At 39.8% G+C, this 20,987-nt stretch overlaps 1 protein-coding gene across 1 annotated transcript in view; it reads left to right on the forward strand.

Moving 5' to 3' along the window:
* CCDC141 (coiled-coil domain containing 141) overlaps nt 1-20,987 on the forward strand; it is a 232,374-nt gene that overhangs the window by 53,740 nt on the left and 157,647 nt on the right. Inside the window, exons 3-4 of the mRNA XM_068969187.1 lie at nt 6,349-6,540; nt 10,153-10,261. Of these exons, the coding sequence (XP_068825288.1) occupies nt 6,349-6,540; nt 10,153-10,261 (301 nt within the window). The remainder of the gene's footprint in view (nt 1-6,348; nt 6,541-10,152; nt 10,262-20,987) is intronic.

A 20,987-nucleotide genomic window follows, 5' to 3' on the forward strand; every position in this document is an offset into this window, starting at 1 on the left:
AATGTCTAATGTATAACAAATAATTTTACATTTGTGAATCTACCCGGCTATGCTAGGGTAACAAGCAACCCCAATGTTTATTAGCAGCATTATTTACAATAGTCAAGAACTGAAATCAGCCTAAGTGTCCATCAACAGATGAATGGATAAAGAAGATGTGGTGTATATTTACAATGGAATATTACTCACCCATAAAAGAGAATGAAATGTAGCCATTTGCAACAACATGCCCCTTTCTCTCTTTGTCCTGGGACGCCTGTAATGCAAGTGTTTATACTCTCAATTTGTCCCAGAGCTTTCTTAAACTATCATTGTTCTGATTTCCACTAGTTTGTCTTTCAGATTGGGTATGTGTTCTTTTGCATCACCTAATCTGTACTTTATTCCGTCTAGTATATTATTTCAGTTATTGTATTCTTTAGCTCTTTTTATATCTGGGTGTTTTTTTTTTTTGCCTTAAAAAATTTTTTTTAATTTTTTTACTTTACAATACTGTATTGGTTTTGCCATATATTGACATGAATCCACCACAGGTGTACATGAGTTCCCAACCCTGAACCCCCTCCCACCTCCCTCCCCATATCATCTCTCTGGGTCATCCCGGTGCACCAGCCCCAAGCATCCTGTATCCTGTATCGAACCTAGACTAGTGATTCATTTCTTACATGATAGTATACATGTTTCAATGCCATTCTCCCAAATCATCCCACCCTCTCCCTCTCCCACAGAGTCCAAAAGTCTGTTCTTTACATCTGTGTCTCTTTTGCTGTCTTGCATACAGGGTTATCATTATCATCTTTCTAAATTCCATATATATGTGTTAGTATACTGTATTGGTGTTTTTCTTTCTGGTTTACTTCACTCTGTATAATTGGCTCCAGTTTCATCCACCTCATTACAACTGATTCAAATGTATTCTTTTTAATGGCTGAGTAATACTCCATTGTGTATATGTACCACAGCTTTCTTATCCATTCATCTGCTGATGGACATCTAGGTTGCTTCCATGTCCTGGCTATTATAAACAGTGCTGCGATGAACATTGGGGTACATGTGTCTCTTTCAATTCTGTGTCTCTTTCAATACACGTGTCTTTATTTCAATTTATATCTGTTTTATGTTGATTGGTTCTTTTTATATTTCTTACCTCTGTTGGAATTCTTATTGTGTTCCTCCATTCTTCTTCTGAGTTTGGTATGTGACTTTATGACTGTTGCTTTGGACTATTTGGGCTTCTCCAGTGGCTCAGACATTAAAGGATCCACCTGCCAATGCAGGAGACACAGGAGACGTGGGTTCTATCCCTGAGTTGGGAAGATCCCCTGGAGAAGGAAATGGCAAACCCCTCCAGTATTCTTGCCTGGAGAATTCCATGGATTGAGGAGTCTGGCAGGTTACAATTCCTGGGATCGCAAGGAGTCAGATATGACTGAGCAACTAACAGTTTCAGTTTGTACTTTTTATCAGGCAATTAGATTGGTGCAAAAGTAATTGCAGTTTTACATTGTTAAACTTTGCCCTTTCATACTGGAATACATTCTTAAGTGTGGTTATGTAATATAGTGAATATAGTGAAGTCGCTCAATCGTGTCTGACTCTGCGACCCCGTGGACTGTAGCCTACCAGGCTCCTCTGTCCATGGGATTTTCCAGGCAATAGTCCTGGAGTGGATTGCCATTTCCTTCTCCAGGGGATCTTCCCAACTCAGGGATCGAACCTGGGTCTCCCGCATTGTAGACCGACGCTTTACCGTCTGCACCACCAGGGAAGTCTGGTTATGTTATACATCATTTTAAATGCTCATTTCTCACTTTGTTTTTTTTGCTAGTGACTTCTTACTTCCTGTTTACTTTATTTTAGACTATAGAAATGATATTAGACAAAAAACAAATTTGAGTGATTTTTTTTTTATTCAAGTACAAAATGGGTTGTAAAGCAGCAGAGATAACGTGCAACATCAATAACGCATTTGATGCAGGAACTGCTAATGAACACACAGTGCAGTGGTGATTTAAGAAGTTTTGCAAAGGAGACAATAGCCTTGAGATAAGAAATGCAGTGGCTGGCCATCAGAAAGTGACAGTGAAGAATTAAGAGCAATCATTGAAGCTGATACTCTTACAACTACACGAGAAGTTGCTGAAGAACTCTGTTGACCATTTTGTGCTAATTCATCATTTGAAGGAAATTGGAAAGTTGAAAAAGTTCGGTAAGTAGTTGCCTCATGAGCTGATAGAAAATAAAAAAAATTGTTGTTTTGAAGTGTTGTCTTTTCTTATTCTACACAACAGTGAACTATTTTTTGATTGGATTGTGATGTGCCTTGAAAAGTGGATTTTATATGACAACCTGCGATGTCCAGCTCGGATTGGACTGAGAAGAAGCTCCAAAGCACTTCCTAAAACCAAGCTTACACCAAAAAAAAAAAAGAATCTGATGTTCAGTTTGGTGGTCTGCTGACAGTCTGATTCACAGCTTTCTGAATCCTGCAAAACCTGTTACATCTGCGAAATATGCTGAGCAAATTGATGAGATGCACTGAGAAATGCGATGCCTGTAGCTAGTGTTGGTCAACAGAATGGGCCCAATTCTTCACAACACCTGACTGCGCATCACCCAACCAACGCTTCAAAAGTTGAACAAATTGGGCTACAAAGTTATGCCTCATCCACCATATTCACCTGACCTCTTGTCAACAAACTACCACTTCTTCAAGCATCTCAACAACTTTTTGCAGGGGAAATGTTTCCACAACCAACAGGAGACAGAAAATGCTTTCCAAGAGTTCATCGAATCCTGAAGCATGGATTTTTATGCTACAAGAGTAAACAAATTTATTTCTCATCAGCAACAATGTGTGGATTGTAATGGTTCCTATTCTGATTAGTAAAGATGTGTTTGAGGCTAGTTAAAATGATTTACAATTCATGGTCCGAAACCACAATTACTTGTGTATCAACCTAATACTTATCTCCATTTCATTAGGGTTTTTTTCACTAGGATAAAACCCTGGGTTTTATCTTGTTCTTTCATTTGGAACAAATTCCTCATTTTAGTTTGGTTTTCTGTGTTTGTTTCTATGGGTTAGACAAAGTAGTTACTTCTCCCAATCTTGAAGGTATGATCTTGAGTAGGAGCATCAGTTCAGTTCAGTCATGTCCAACTCTTTGTGACCCCATGCACTGCAGCATGCCAGGCCTCCGTGTTCTTCACCAACTCCCAGAGCTTGCTCACACCCATGCCCATCAAGTCAGTGATGCCATCCAATCATCTCCTCTGTCATCCCCTTCTCCTTCCACCTTCAATCTTTCCCAACATCAGGATCTTTTCCAATGAGTCAGTTCTTCGCATCAGGTGGCCAAAGGATTGGAGCTTCAACTTCAGCATCAGTCCTTCCAATGAATATTCAGGACTGATTTCCTTTAGGATTGACTGGTTTGATCTCTTTGCAGTCCAAGGAACTCTCAAGAAGTCTTCTCCAACACCACAGTTCAAAAGCATCAATTCTTTGGCACTCAGCTTTCTTTATGGTCCAACTCTCACATCCATACATGACTACTGGAAAAACCATAGCTTTGAATAGATGGACCTTTGTCAGCAAAGTAATGTCTCTGCTTTTTAATACACTGTCTCGGTTGGTCATAACTTTCCTTCATCTCCTATGTGTTAATAGACTGCATGTCCTGGGCAACTTGGGCAGGCTGGCTAGAGCAACAGGCACTGTTCAAACTTTTGCCTCTGCACTGAGACTCAAGTGAGTAAGTTAGTGTACAAGCCTCCTAAGAGTCTCAGTTTAGTATAGTGCTCTAGCTCTACAGAAGCCCTGCTGGTTTTCAAAGTCAGTTAAGGGAGCCATGTCCTGCAGTGCTTGTACCAAAGGCTGAGGTGCCCAACATGAGGCTTGAACCCCTTGCTCCTTAGGACCTTTGAATCTGTGATATCCCTTCCCACTTGCGGATCCCTGCACTGGTGGTATGTACACTGACTACATTACATCTCTGCCGCTTCTCTCCATCTTGATGTAGTTTTCAAAGTTTTCCTTAGTTTTGGAGGAGCCGTTGATACTAGTCTTCGGATGTTTCTCAGAATGAGTTGTTCTATATGGAATTGTAGTGTTGGTTTGTCTGTGGGAGGACATGCGCTCAGGATCTTCCCACTCTGCCATCCTGATCCCACCTGTCAGATGTTTTTATATTTCATTTGGATTTTCAGTGACTCAACCTTTTAAAAAATTGATTCTTCTATGTATCTCTCATTTGTTAATTTCTGATTTGATATTTAGTAAGTTAATCCCCTTTAATTTTTGTCTTAATTTAGGAGTCTTTTTCTATAATTTAGACTTGAATGTTTAATGCATTTTTTCTTTCTTTCAAAAAGAAAGTTGTCTAATGCTATGAATTTCATCTAAGCATAAAATATCTGTGTATCTTAAGTTTTAAACATAGTAGCCTCATTGTAATTTTTTTCTTCTAAATAGCCTGTATTTATAGCTTTTTCTTTATTTGATCTAAGAATTTTTCTTTAAAGTGTTTTCTTAAAATTTCTAAGAGATTTCTTTCATCATCTGGTCTTTTGTTGTTTATTTCTACTTGTACTGCATTTTGGTCTGACTGGGTATAGGTGGCGCCAGTGGTAAAGAACCCACCTGCCAGTGCAGAAGAGTTAAAAGACGTGGATCCAGTCCCGGGGTCAAGAATACCCCCTGGAGAAGGGCATGGCCACCCACTCTAGTATTCTTGCCTGGAGAATCCCAGAGACAGAGGAGCCTGGCGGGCTACAGTTCATAGGGTGTCAAAGAGTTGGACATGACTGAGGCAACTTAGCATGCAGGCACATACCTACTTTAAATATTTTAATGTCATAAACATCATGAGTGCCTTATTTCCCCTGTGAAGTATGTAATTTATCAATATAAAGTACTGTTTTTTAATCACAATGATTTTTTGTTTTGATTTCTAATTTGTCTGAGATTAACATTGCTGCTGCTGCTGCTGCTAAGTTGCTTCAGTTGTGTCTAACTCTGTGTGACCCCATAGACAGCAGCCCTCCAGGCTCCCCTGTCCCTGGGATTCTCCAGGCAAGAACTCTAGAGTGGGTTGCCATTTCCTTCTAATTCTCCTTTATTTTTGTCTCTGCTAATATATCTCATCTTTTTATTTTAAGATTTTATATCTTTTTAGTTGAGGGATGACTCCAGCAGATATAAATTAGTTGAATTTTTCCCCCTTAATCTGATACTGTTTGCCTTTTAATTGAAAAAATTAACGCATTCATGTTTTGAGTGTTAACTGATATTTAATTATATTCCTATCATTTTGGTTTGTGTGTCCTAATAAAAGTATTGTTATTTACTTCATTTTCTTTGTTGTATTTTGCATCATCACATGTTTAGTTTCCTTTTCTGTTGACATTTTAGAATTTATTCATGTTATTGTTAATGTATTATGTTTTAAAATTGTGCCTTGATTTTGGTGCCAATATCAAGAACAGAGTAGGATCTGTGGGATCCTCCTCCTGTCCCCAAATGAGACAATTATGAAAGCACATGTTGCCCTTCCTCTTCCACAGTTTGTTCAAGCAATAGGCAGTCTTGGTTACAGATATTCTAATTTTTACATTATGACTATTCACTTTCAAGAACTTACTCTTAACATTTACATTAAGCTTCACAAGCTTGTTAACCGTAACAACTATTTAGAATAAAAAGTTTTACTGGGTTCATTTGTCACAATATTTTTTCATGATTACTGCTTTCTAGAAGTGTTTCAGTTAGTTCTGTTTTTGTGAAGTGTGAAGTTGGCATAGTATTCTGTACCCCTGTGTATGTAATCATGCAGTTTTTTAAATAAATCACTGAACTGAACTGATGGTGTTTCAACAACATTCAAGTGTGGATGCCTTTAGCCTGGCTATGCTCCCCCGTTTACCGCAGTCTCAACTGCTCTCTCCTGTATGCTGTACTACCTGCCTGCACAACGATTTGTGTTTATAAATACTCTTCTGCTGCTGCTGCTGCTAAGTCGCGTCAGTCGTGTCCGCCTCTGTATGACCCCAGAGACAGCAGCCCACCAGGCTTCCCCGTCCCTGGGATTCTCCAGGCAGGAACACTGGAGTGGGTTGCCATTTCCTTCTCCAATGCAGGAAAGTGAAAAGTGAAAGTGAAGTCGCTCAGTCGTGTCCCTCTCTTAGTGACCCCATGGACTGCAGCCCACCAGTCTCCTCCATCCATGGGATTTTCCAGGCCTTCCTAAACTACATATAATTTCAAAAATCTATGTGTTTAAAATATGATCCCAAGTTCTTACACGGAGTGACACCCTGCCTTTTTTTTTTTATTCCTGGACTTAGGCTTTGGAAGATCGAGTATGGGAACTCCTGCAAGAAGCAGACAGGACTGCTGAAGAGAACAAGGATCAGAGTCAGGTCTATGATGCCATGGCCGAGACGCTGGGCGAAGCATGGGCAGCCCTGGTATCCATGCTTGAGAGGAGGAGGGAACTTCTCAGATTGACCTCTGAATTTTTTGAAAATGCCTTGGAGGTTTGTTAAAAAAAAACTTTCCCTTCTCCACTTCAGAGTAAATGGATGACACTCCTGAAAACCCTTTCTTTCTGAATAGACATTGTGATCAGATTTTTTTTTAAACAGCAGAATAACCAAGTTATATACATTTAAATTTTGATTGTCAAAATAAAATTTTTAATGCTTTGAATGTATACCTTCAAACAAAAATAAATGCAGTTAATTAAAATTGGCAAATATTAAGTAAAAATGGGAATTTTTACCCATAAGCCATTTTGATATATTTCTCTCTTTAAATAATAATAATGCAATTACTAAATCAAACAATTACCTCTGATTACAGGATTACTAGAAAATGCTGATCTAACATGTTCTTGTTAACTAACAGTTGGAGGATGCAGTTTCTGCTGCTTCTTATGATAAGGCAACTGCAGAATAGTCCATAGAATGTTTGACTTGTCAGCATAGCAAATGATAGAGTACTCTCTAAGGCTTGTAGTTGAATTTCCATAGTTTGAGCTTGTTAAAATATATATGGAAGTAAAAAGTCTGGACCTAAGAAGATCATGATTTTTCTTGAATTCTGCAGTTTTTTTGAAGAACCCAATTTCAAAATGTGAGACTCAAAGAATAGTTTAAAGGAGGTGTTATATTTAGTGTAAGGTAGTTATTGGAAATGTCCCTTTTAACTTCTCTGTCAAGTGGCAGTACATTCATTTTGATGTGAGAGCACTGCTTCATTATGATAAAGCACTAGCTTTGAAAAATATGATGTTTCCAAACTGAAAATTCAGGACTTAAATCCAAAATAATGAAAGAAAGGAGATTAGTATTAGAACACTAAAATTGAGGTAGGCAATCTCATGAACTTGTTTAAAAGTTAAAAGGAGGAGCAGAAACCTTATTGTAACTTTCAAGGTTTGTTTTTCACAGTTTGGACAATGAAGTCCAACTCACAGATTATTTTGGGAAAAAGTCCCACAGATAATTTTCTTTCCTGAAAAGAAATAAACCAGGTGAAATACACCTACAAGGGTCAAATTATAGATACACCTGATTCATTTTGTCTTAGTAGGTGAGGTATAAGTATTAACTGCCCTTGAAATTCAGGTTGCCTGAGCATAGGAAGTTATCTTTTTTCAAACATGAAGTCCAATATTTGTTTCTCACTGTGTAGGAGCATTAATACTAGCTGATTTTCTATATGATGAGAAATGACTTCCAGATATTACATGAAATAAAAGGAATTATACTTCCTAAGTCAACCCGTAATTCAGCCCAGTACGCTGATTCCTAGTGAAAATATGAAGTTTCTTATATTATCCTCCTTCCAATTTTGTGAACCACTTCATACTTAGCTGGTGGAAAACTCCTACGTGATTTTCCCTGCCCCTTGTGTAAGCAAAGGTAAGAAGAGGGTCTTTTAAGGTGTCCCCCTGTTGCCACTTCCATCCTATACTGACTGTAAAAAGAAGAAAAGTAGGGAAAAGAAAGTATCCCTGAGACAAAGGTTAATATTAGAACATTGGGGAAGCTTTTTCGGAGTGAAGCATTGTTTGTTTATTGGGTTGTCTCTTTAAAAAAGATGCCAAACAACAAGTTGAAATATAGATATAAGTTACACAGTGACTCCAAAATTTCTGGTAATGATCTACAGGGAAAACCAGATCACCTCCCAGGGTTTTGTTTTTCCTTTGAAATTTCTCTTCAAAGAATATCCTTATAATCAACTGTTAGAATGATTTAGAGATGTGAATGATGTACAGATAGGATCCTCTTAGTGAACTCTGTGCATGCAGAATTTCTTTAGAAATACAAAATGACCTGTTATTGCACGGTTGATGGTTAGTACAAGATGACTTCAGACTCACAAGCTTAACCATCATATAGGTTATTCTCTCCTGAAACACTGTTCTTCAGTTTAGGAACACTGTCCCCAGTTGACACTGGCTGATGTCTATCTGCTGGTTCTAACAGGATGATGCCAGCCTTCTCTGTATTTCAGAAGTGGGTGTGCTTAGCAATTGCTCTCTCATCTTTCCATGCCATTTATATCTGGATTTTAGATTGCTGTAATAATCAAACACGGTAGATCTTTAAACTGTCACATAAAAATATTAGATATCACTAAATCCAAAGACGAGAGTTTGGATAAAACTTGAAAAAGATGACAGGCACTGTGATAGGCTTTTGTGTCTTTCTCACTGATACTTCTCTTTTATGAGTTTATTCTGTACATCATCCAAAGGTGAATTGTTGATTTGAATGCTCTCATAGATGGTAATAGTTTCCTGTGAACTTTCATGCTGAGATAAAAGTTGTTTGTCTACTACTGTGGATATGCTGTGGGCTTCCCAGGTGATGCGGTGGTACAAGAATCCACCTGCCAATGCAGGACATACAAGAGACGTGGGTTCCATCCCTGGGTCAGGAAGATTCCTGGAGGAGGAAATGGCAATCCACTCCAGTATTCTTGCCTGGGAAATCCCATGGACAGAGCAACGTCATGGGCTATAGTCCGTGGGGTCCCAAAGAGTCAGACACGACAAAGCTACTGAGCGTGCACACACACACAAACACACACATACACTGTACTAGCATTACCGAGAGTGTTTTGCTCTTTTCTAAAATTTTCTTCTAAGATTATTACCCTGAGGATCTTGACATCACTTTGAGCATCTCCCTTTCATACTTCCTCTATGGAGAAATACAAAAAGAGAGGCTGGTCACGTTCCTTACCATTTAGGGTGTCAAATAGCCATTTCCTTTTTTTTTTCTTGAAGTAGAGGAGACATTTTCCATTTTTCTTTTTTACTGCATCTAATTTCATTTTTATTTGTATAAAAGTACATAAAGTCATTGATAAAAATGCAAACAAAATTACAAATTATAGATCTATAGATTACCATTCCTCATCTGTCTCTAATCCTATTCCTTTTCATAAATATAACCTTTTGGTATGTATCTATTTGGACCACATATATTTCAACACAAATATATGTATTTTGCTTTGTATAAGAAATAGGATTAGACATCACTTCTCAGCCCTAAAATCAAGTGTAGAGATGGGATTAAACTATGTTCTGAGACTTACATTTTTTAATTCTGCATCTAATTACTGAGGAAAAAATCAACTATGTATTTCAACCTCTTTAAGTGAATTTTTAAGTTAAATTTACTAATAACTATGTAGGTTACTGGCTACACAAACTTTTGTAGGTTTTTGTTAACAAACATTCTGGTTGTTCTTTGAGAAACTGCTTTAGAATGTTGACAGCAGCTGTATTTGTTACATGGGACACAATAATTTTACCTGAAAATTTCAATAGACATTAGAACAGTAACCAAATGGGTTTATTTCAGCATACATATGTATTTCCAGGTATGAAAGAAATGCAGTTCAGACAAAGGAAAGTTCTTATCTTGGCACTTTGCAAATTGACTACATGGGCACACAGACCTCATACAAACATGTGAGCCAGCACGTGCTCACACAAACACACACATCATCTCAGAAACACATACACAATCGGCTAGGCCAATAATTCATGGAAAACATTTGCACATAACTAAATGTGGGACTTCGGTTTTTGTCTTTTCAAATGTGTTTCCCTTGTATTTCTGTTGTAGTTTGCCATTAAAATAGACCAAGCAGAAGATTTCCTCCAGAACACTCAGGAGTTTGAGAGTGCTGAGTCCTTGAAATCACTCCTTCAACTTCATGAACATCATACCAAAGGCAAGAACTACCTGTCTTCCTCACATAAGCTTTTTTTCCCTTACTATTTACTCATTTATTTTGGGTACGCCGAGTCTGAATTGCGGCCTGTGGGATCTTTGATCTTTGTTGCAGCATGCAGGATCTTTAGCTGTGGCATGTGAACTCGGCTGGGACATGTGGGATAGAGTTCCCTTGCCAGGAGTGGAACCTGGGCCCCCTGCGTTGGGAGCCCTGAGTCTTGGCCACTGGACCATCAGGGAAGTCCTCTCACATAAGCTTTTCAAAGTTCTCACAATGTGAATATGAGAATGCTCATGCATGAGAGCATATTTTAAATTTATCTGCTTATGAATACCTCAGCTTGTTCCAAGTAAGGGTAAAGAAAGCTTTATTTCTGGTCACCTTCTACAAGAAAGAGCTAGTTGTAAATGATGCTAAGGGACAGTAGAAGATGAGCCTCTGGGAAGTTCGGTTATTCAGTCTGCTGGATCTTAGTTCCTGAGGAGGAGCCAATGCCACCCTGCTCATCTTTGTATCCTCAGCATCTAGTGAGGTGCCGGCCCTGGGTGGACTGTCATGAAATATTTCCTGGTTAAATAAATGGTTGAATTCAGTGGCTGTTCCTTCTAAGGGTCGGTAAATGAAGATCACCTTTTTAATAACAGCTCTTAATAAGGAAAATTTCTTTCACTATTGCAGTTAAAAGAAATAGTGAATTTTTTCCAGATGAAAGTCTAATAAAACACTATATAAAATTATTTTCAACTACCCCTGAAACAACTATAAAAACAGCTTAATTGTTAACCAACAGTTTGTGTGTTACACCTTTTCCACCAGAATTTGGGCTGGGCCAGTACAGGAAGTAAGGAAGGAATTTGTGGAAGAATAGCTGTTTACTGTAATCTTCTGTGAAAGCAGATTAGCTAGCAGATAGGAATGATCACTTCTTTTCTTCCTAATGGATTCTTCTAATTATTACTGCCTAATAGATCTGAGTACAAGTAGATGGCTTCCTGAATTCATTTGTCTTATTTTAACCCCATAGAAGACCTCCCCAGACAGATGTTTTGCTTTTTTGCATTTCTTTTCCATGGGGATGGTCTTGATCCCTGTCTCCTGTACAATGTTATGAATCTTCATCAGGCACTCTATCTATCAGATCTAGTCCCTTAAATCTATTTCTCACTTCCACTGTATAATCATGAGGGATTTGATTTAGGTCATACCTGAATGTTCTAGTGGTTTTTCCTACTTTCTTCAATTTGAGTCTAAATTTGCCAATAAGGAATTTATGATCTGAGCCACAGTCAGCTCCCAGTCTTGTTTTTGCTGGCTGTACAGAGTTTCTCCATCTTTGGCTGCAAAGAATATGATCAATGTGATTTCGGTGTTGACCATCTGGTGATGTCCATGTGTAGAGTCTTCTCTTGTGTTGTTGGAAGAGAGTGTTTGCTATGACCAGTGTGTTCTCTTGGCAAAACTCTATTAGCCTTTGCCCTGCTTCATTCCGCATTCCAAGGCCAAATTTGCCTGTTACTCCAGGTGTTTCTTGACCTCCTACTTTTGCATTCCAGTCCCCTATAATGAAAAGGACATCTTTTTTGGATGTTAGTTCTAAAAGGTCTAATAGGTCTTCATAGAACCATTCAACTTCAGCTTCTTCAGTGTTACTGGTTGGGGCATAGACTTGGATAACTGTGATATTGAATGGTTTGCCTTGCAAATGGACAGAGATCATTCTGTCGTTTTTGAGATTGCATCCAAGTACTGCATTTGGGACTCTTGTTGACCATGATGGCTACTCCATTTCTTCTAAGGGATTCTTGCCCACAGTAGTAGATATAATGGTCATCTGAGTTAAATTCACCCATTCCAGTCCATTTTAGTTCGCTGATTCCTAGAATGTCGACATTCACTCTTGCCATCTCTTGTTTGACCACTTCCAATTTGCCTTGATTCATGGACCTGACATTCCAGGTTCCTATGCAATATTGCTCTTTACAGCATTGGACCTTGCTTCCATCACCAGTCACATCCACAACTGGATATTGTTTTTGCTTTGGCTCCATCTCTTCATTCTTTCTGGAGTTATTTCTCCACTGATCTCCAGTAGCATATTGGGCATCTACCAACCTGGGGAGTTCCTCTTTCAGTATCCTATCATTTTGCCTTTTCATACTGTTCATGGGGTTCTCAAGGCAAGAATACTGAAGTAGTTTGCCATTCCCTTCTCCAGTGGACCACATTCTATCAGACCTCTCCACCATGACCCACCCATCTTGGATGGCCCCTCACAGCATGGCTTAGTTTCACTGAGTTAGACAAGGCTGTGGTCTGTGTGATTAGACTGACTAGTTTTCTGTGATTATGGTTTCAGTGTGTGTGCCCTCTGATGCCCTCTCTCAACACCTGTAGTCTTACTTGGGTTTCTCTTACCTTGGACGTGGGGTATCTCTTCACGGCTGCTCCAGCAAAGCGCAACCGCTGCTCCTTACCTTGGACGAGGGGTATCTCCTCACCGCCGCCCCTCCTGACCTTGAACTTGGAGTAGCTCTTCTCGGCCCTCCTGCCCCCGCACAGCCACCCCTCCTTGGATGTGGGGTTCCAAAGAATAGCAAGAAGAGATAAGAAAGCCTTCCTCAGCAATCAATGCAAATAAATAGAGGAAAACAACAGAATAGGAAAGACTAGAGATCTTTTCAAGAAAATTAGAGGTACCAAGGGAACATTTCATACAAAGATGGGCTCGATAAAGAACAGAAGTGGAATGGACCTAACAGAAGCAGAAGATATTAAGGAGAGGTGGCAAGAATACACAGAAGAACTGTACAAAAAAGATCTTCACGACCAAGAAAATCACAATGGTGTGATCACTCACCTAGAGCCAGACATTTTGGAATGTGAAGTCAAGTGGGCCTTAGAAAGCATCACTACGAACAAAGCTAGTGGAGGTGATGAAATTCCAGTTGAGCTATTTCAAATCCTGAAAGATGATGCTGTGAAAGTGCTGCATTCAATATGCCAGCAAATATGGAAAACTCACCAGTGGCCACAGGACTGGAAAAAGTCAGTTTTCATTCCAATCCCAAAGAAAGGCAATGCCAAAGAATGCTCAAACTACCGCACAATTGCACTCATCTCACATGCTAGTAAAGTAATGCTCAAAATTCTCCAAGCCAGGCTTCAGCAATACATGAACTGTGAACTTCCTGATGTTCAAGCTGGTTTTAGAAAAGGCAGAGGAACCAGAGATCAACTGCCAACATCTGCTGGATCATGGAAAAAGCAAGAGAGTTCCAGAAAAACATCTATTTCTGCTTTATTGACTATGCCAAAGCCTTTGATTGTGTGGATCACAAGAAACTGTGGAAAATTCTGAAAGAGATGGGAATACCAGACCACCTGACCTGCCTCTTGAGAAACCTATATGCAAGTCAGGAAGCAACAGTTAGAACTGGACATGGAACAACAGACTGGTTCCAAATAGGAAAAGGAGTACGTCAAGGCTGTATATTGTCACCCTGCTTATTTAACTTATATGCAGAGTACATCATGAGAAACACTGGACTGGAAGAAACACAAGCTAGAATCAAGATTGCCGGGAGAAATATCAATAATCTCAGATATGCAGATGACACCACCTTTATGGCAGAAAGTGAAGAGGAACTAAAAAGCCTCTTGATGAAAGTGAAAGAGGAGAGTGAAAAAGTTGGCTGAAAGCTCAGCGTTCAGAAAACGAAGATCATGACATCTGGTCCCATCACTTAATGGCTAATAGATGGGGAAACAGTGGAAACAGTGGCTGACTTTATTTTTTAGGGCTCCAAAATCACTGCAGATGGTGATTGCAGCCATGAAATTAAAAGACGCTTACTCCTTGGAAAGAAAGTTATGACCAACCTAGATATCATATTGAAAAGCAGGGACATTACTTTGCCAACAAAGGTCCTCTAGTCAAGGCTATGGTTTTTCCTGTGGTCATGTATGGATGTGAGAGTTGGACTGTGAAGAAGGCTGAGCGCCGAAGAATTGATGCTTTTGAGCTGTGGTGTTGGAGAAGACTCTTGAGAGTCCCTTGGACTGCAAGGAGATCCAACCAGTCCATTCTGAAGGAGATCAGCCCTGGGATTTCTTTGGAAGGAATGATGCTGAAGCTGAAACTCCAGTACTTTGGCCACCTCATGCGAAGAGTTGACTCATTGGAGAAGACTCTGATGCTGGGAGGGATTGGGGGCAGGAGAAGAAGGGGACGACAGAGGATGAGATGGCTGGATGGTATCACTGACTTGATGGACGTGAGTCTGAATGAACTCCGGGAGTTGGTGATGGACAGGGAGGCCTGGCGTGCTGTGATTCATGGGGTCACAAAGAGTTGGACATGACTGAGCGACTGAACTGAACTGAACCCGATGGATAGAGGTGGCAGGCTACAGTCCATGGGGCTGCGAAAGAGTCAGACACAATTTAGAAACTAAGCAGCAACAACAACTCCCCCTTTAGCTTCATAAACCTGATCATGCTGGATAGTGACAGAAGGTGTTTTTAAAACCACAAACAAATTTTGTATTTTTAACACCCTCCAAAGGAGCCTAGATGATAGATCATTATTTTTCTAAAACTCAAAGATTAAAGGACTCAATCTTTCCTGTGTAAATTTTTTGAGATCCAACCACATATATGCATGTATGTATGTTGTAACATATTTACAACATATATATATGTTGTAACAGGTTATGGTTCTATAGGACCTGTCACTATCAGGGGTTATAAATAGCATCAAAAGTATCAGTGTTAGAGCAGTGGCATACCCATTTTTATACAGCAGCAGCAGTCTAGCTGAGCCTAAATTGGGTAAACAGGATCACCCAAAATTACTGTTAGTCTGGAAAGTGAATCGAATATTGGCCACTGAGATGGGTTCTGTGGCCTCAATTTAGTCTTTATCCCACCAACATGGTCATAAAGCAGCATTTGTACCTCTGGAAACCTGACACTGACGGATGCTTTTGGTGAAGAGGTTTGGTACTAAGGCCTCATGTGACAGCACTTTCCAGAGGGACTGGAGGGCGAGGGGTTGTGGTGGAAGTAAGGGACTTTTCCAAAAACATTTGGGAAGAAACCAGAAGAGGGAGTGCCCTAATGCCATTGTTAGTGTTGGCTCCTTCAGTTACTAGGATCTGTGGCTCAGTGAGCCGTTTGTCATGGGGCACAAGCTGCTGTGTTTGGAGGGCTTAGGCTACAAGGCCCTGGTATCCAGCTGATGGTGGGATGGATGCCCTGCCTTCCAAGGGAGTCCACCAGACATCCTCTTACTCTAGAAAAATGGGTAACAGAGCTAGCCAAAGACAAGAATCATAGTTTACTTTTGTGATGACAAAATATTCTTCCATTCTGGGGGCATGTTTATCACAACTTTTTTGTGTTCCTCTGTGTAACACTTGAAGCACCAAGATTGCAGGAGGCTCTCATCAGGATATCTGGCTCTCACTTCATATCCCCAACGTAGCTTTAAGGGCTTTGTTTTCATAACATGGGAGTTGGTGAAGCTTAATAGTCAACTAATTCAGCGGGATATAATTAAGATTAGCTGATTTGAAATGCATATTCAAGGGCAAAACTCTCATTTTCAGTTAAGGACGTTGTATCCTCTTAGTTCATTTAGGATGCAATAACAAAATACCATGGATTAGGCAGCTTATCAACAGCAGAATTTTATTCCTCACAGTTCTGGAGGCTGGATGTCTGACATCAGAGTGATGGTACGGTTGAGTGAGGGCCCTCTTCTGGGTTACAGACTCCTCATTGTGTCCTCACATGGTGGAAGGGGTTGGGAAGCTCCACGAGATCTCAAAGGATGCTAATCCCATTCATGAGAGCTTCATCCTCGGGACCTGTTTGCCTCCCAAAATTCCCATTTCCTAATATCATCACATTGAGCATTAGGATTTCAATATAAGAATTTTAGGAAGGACACACATTCAGATCACATCAATATCTATTATCTTTAAATTTAGGGAAATAAATTATAGCTGCTGCTGCTGCTAAGTCGCTTTAGTCGTGTCCGACTCTGCGCGACCCCATAGACGGCAGCCCATCAGGCTCCGCCATCCCTGGGATTCTCCAGGCAAGAACACTGGAGCGGGTTGCCATTTCCTTCTCCAAAGCATGAAAGTGAAAAGTGAAAGTGAAGTCACTCAGTCGTGCCCAACTCTTAGCAACCCCATGGACTGCAGCCTACCAGGCTCCTTCGTCCATGGGATTTTCCAGGCAAGAGTACTGGAGTGGGTTGCCATTACCTTCTCCAAATTATAGCTAGACTGTAATTTATAATAAATTATAATATTATAATATAATATAATAAATAAATAATACATTATAACAGGACTTCCCTGGTAGCTCAGTGGTAAGGAATCCACCTGAAAATGCAGGAGGTGCAAGTTCTATCCCTGGGTTGGGAAAATCCCCTGGAGAAGGAAATGGCAACCCACTCTAGTATTCTTGCCTGGGTAGTCCCATGGGCAGAGGAGCCTGATGGGCTAACAGTCCAAGGGGTGGCAAAATAGTCAGACATGACTTGCAACCAAATAAGAACATAATTATAGTTAGGAATTATCATAAGGTTCTGAGATGTTGATTAGTGAGTAGCACAAAATGTGAATGTTAGGATGACAATAGTTAATAATATGATTGGAAAAACTATAATCAAACCTATCTCTAATATTCCCTGTATTTAAATTTACTTCAAAAGCTATACTTTTTTCTTCTTCAGCAATGCTAAGGTTGTGTTACATGTTGAAGACTTATTTCGTAGCATTTCAGACATTAGAGCCAGGATGAATGCATGGAAGATTTTACCCTCTGGAAAGTTACAGAATAAGTTCATTCCCTCCACTATGTGACAGTCTTGGAAGTAGTTGAAGACTAAATGTCCTATGTAATCTTCTTTCATTTAGGTGAAACATGCCTACTTAAAGTCTTTCAACAAATAATTTCCAGACTGCTTACCAGCCTGGTTTCTCTCAATACAACAACACATAATTAAGCCAATATTTTCTGAACCCATGCCAGGTGAGAAACCCAGAGGCATGTGTATTGAAGAGAACCTGGCCTTTGTCATCAGGGAGCCTACAGATTAATTGGGGATGCATACATTTATTGGTGAATTTTGTTTCCTATGAGTTCTTCCGATTTACCACCCAGCATATTGTGTAGTAATCATTTATTTCCCTATTTGTTTACATTACCAGATTATATGATTCTGGAGGAGTGGAATTAGTACATTTCAGAATCTCCAGGGTTTAGAATAAGACCCAACTCAAAGTATGTTTATTGAGTGTTATTTGTATATAATCCCAATTTAAGACTCAGCAGCATGATGTAAAAGTGAGCAATAACTGTTGGTAAGAATGTAAATTGATACAGCCACTATGAAGAACAGTATGGAAATTCCTTAAAACACCAGGAATAGAACTACCATATGGCCCAACAACCCCACTACTGGGTGTATACCCTGAGAAAACCATAATTGAAAGAGATGCACGGACCCATGTTCATGGCATCACTTTTTACAATAGCTAGGACATGGAAGCAACCTAGATGTCCACTGACAGATGAATGGATAAAGAAGCTGTGCTATGCGTATACAATGGAATATTACCCAGCTATAAAAAAGGACACACTTGAATCAGTCCTAATGAACTGCTTGAAACTAGAGCCTATTATACAGAGTAAATAAGTCAGAAAGAGAAAGACAAATATTGTCTTTACATTGAAGAGCTTACTATGATACTGTAAACAGTTACACACACACATATACACAGGAAGTATGGGCAGGTGGCAGGGTTTCCACATATTCCTTATGCTTTTCTTCCTTTCATTAACCAGCTCTTAGACACAAAATGTCAAAATGGGACCTTGATGCTTTTTAAAAAGGAGAAAGACAAATATTAATGCATATGTATGGAATCTAGAAAGATGGTGTTGATGAACCCATTTGCAGGGCAGCGATGGAGACACAGACAAAGGGAACAGACTTGTGTACACAGTGGGGGAAGGAGCGGGGGTGAAATGAGAGAGTAGCATGGAAACATACATTACCATACGTCAAATACATAGCAAGTGGGAGTTTGCTCTGTGACACAGGGACCTTAACCCGTGCTCTGTGACAATCTAGAGGGGTGGGATGGGGTGGGAGGTGAAAGAAGGGTTCAGGAGGAAGGGGACATATGTATACCTGTGGCTGATTCATGTTGGTGTATGATAGAAACCACAATATTGTAAAGCAATGATCCTCCAGTGAGAAAACAATTTTTAAAAAATGAGCAATAAAGTACTACAGGGACATTAAGAGGACAAAATTGTTTCTAAGCTGTGAAGAATCACAATTACACCCTCCAATTTTCCAATGGCCTTTTTATAATGGGCATAATGCTTAAAAAGCGTCCTTACGGGAACAATCATATAACTTCCTTTATCTTAAATTTCTACATATATTTTAAATGTAGCTGAGATATAGGTACATTGTGGTCTATTATACTATTCAGTATTTTCTCTACATTTGTATAATTTAAAAATACTCATTGAATAAGTTTAAGAAACACTATCTCATTGAGTAACACTGATATTTAAAAAAACATTTGAAAGAAATATCACCCATGTTCTCAATGTCAAAATGTCAAAGCATCCCACACTTGATGCTTTTCAAAAAATACTCATTTGAATTTTAACAAGCTATAAATTCACTTTAACTGGTGTATACCCCTCATGGATCCATCTTGACTTTGTTATTTATACTTCATAATGACATATTATTAGTATAATATATACTTTAATATTACTTTTTTAGATATAGTCACAATTAATCAAAACAAACAAAAATTTATTCAATATCTAGAAGCCTCATATAACAGGGTATTGTGTTGTAAGTAGGGTTTGTATATGCAAAAAAATACAATCTTTAAGTGCACTGTCAGTTCAGTTCAGTCGCTCAGTCGTGTCCGACTCTTTGCAACCCCATGAATCGCAGCACGCCAGGCCTCCCTGTCCATCACCATTTCCCAGAGTTCACTCAGATTCACGTCCATTGAGTCCGTGATGCCATCCAGCCATCTCATCCTTGGTCGTCCCCTTCTCCTGCCCCCAATCCCTCCCAACATCGGAGTCTTTTCCAGTGAGTCAACTCTTTACATGAGGTGGCCAAAGTAATGGAGCTTCAGCTTCAGCATCATTCCTTCCAAAGAAATCCCAGGGCTGATCTCCTTCAGAATGGACTGGTTGGATCTCCCCGCAGTCCAAGGGACTCTCAAGAGTCTTCTCCAACACAACAGTTCAAAAGCATCAATTCTTCGGCGCTCAGCCTTCTTCACAGTCCAACTCTCACATCCATACATGACCACAGGAAAAACCATAGCCTTGACTAAACGGACTTTAGTGGGTAAAGTAATGTCTCTGCTTTTGAATATATTATCTAGGTTGGTCATAACTTTTCTTCCAAGGAGTAAGCGTCTTTTAATTTCATGGCTGCAATCACCATCTGCAGTGATTTTGGAGCCCCCCAAATAAAGTCTGACACTGTTTCTACTGTTTCCCCATCTATTTCCCAAGAAGTGATGGAACCAGATGCCATGATCTTAGTTTTCTGAATGTTGAGCTTTAAGCCAACTTTTTCGCTCTCCTCTTTCACTTTCATCAAGAGGCTTTTTAGCTCCTCCTCACTTTCTGCCATAAGGGTGGTGTCATCTGCATATCTGAGGTTATTGATATTTCTCCTGACAATCTTGACTCCAGCTTGTCTTACCTCCAGTCCAGCATTTCTCATGATGTACTCTGCATAGAAGTTAAATAAGCAGGGTGACAATATACAGCCTTGACGTACTCCTTTTCCTGTTTGGAACCAGTCAGTTGTTCCATGTCCAGTTCTAACTGTTGCTTCCTGACCTGCATACAGATTTCTCAAGAGGCAGATTAGGTGGTCTGGTATTCCCATCTCTTTCAGAATTTTCCACAGTTTCTTGTGATCCACACAGTCAAAGGCTTTGGCATAGTCGATAAAGCAGAAATAGACATTTTTCTGGAACTCTCTTGCTTTTTCCATGATCCAGCAGATGTTGGCAATTTGATCTCAGGTTCCTCTGCCTTTTCTAAAACCAGCTTGAACGTCAGGGAGTTCATGGTACACGTATTGCTGAAGCCTGGCTTGGAGAATTTTGAGCATTACTTTACTAGCATGGGAGATGAGTGCACTATAGAGATTTATTTTTCAAAGGTCATGATATATCTAGACAGTTTACCCTTGAAAAATACATCACTTTGTGTGATCAAATGTTAGAATAAATAGGTAGGAAACATAGTTCAGTTCAGTTTAGCGCTCAGTCATGTCCAAATCTTTGCAACCCCATGGATTGCAGCATACCAGGCCTCCCTGTCCATCACCAACTCCTGGAGTTTACCCGAACTCATGTCCATTGAGTGAGTGAGGCCATCCAACCATCTCATCCTCTGTCGTCCCCTTCTCCTCCTGCCCTCAATCTTTCCCAGCATCAGGGTCTTTTCAGATGAGTCAGCTCTTCACATCAGGTGGCCAAAGTACTGGAGTTTCAACTTCAATATCAGTCCTTCCAATGAACACCCAGGACTGATCTCCTTCAGAATCGACTGGTTGGATCTCCTTGCAGTCCAAGGGACTCTCAAGAGTCTTCTCCAACATCACAGTTCAAAAGCATCAATTCTTTGGCGCTCAGCTTTC

This window comes from Capricornis sumatraensis, chromosome 3 (genome assembly GCF_032405125.1).
Source record: "Capricornis sumatraensis isolate serow.1 chromosome 3, serow.2, whole genome shotgun sequence".
NCBI classification, from domain to species: domain Eukaryota; kingdom Metazoa; phylum Chordata; class Mammalia; order Artiodactyla; family Bovidae; genus Capricornis; species Capricornis sumatraensis.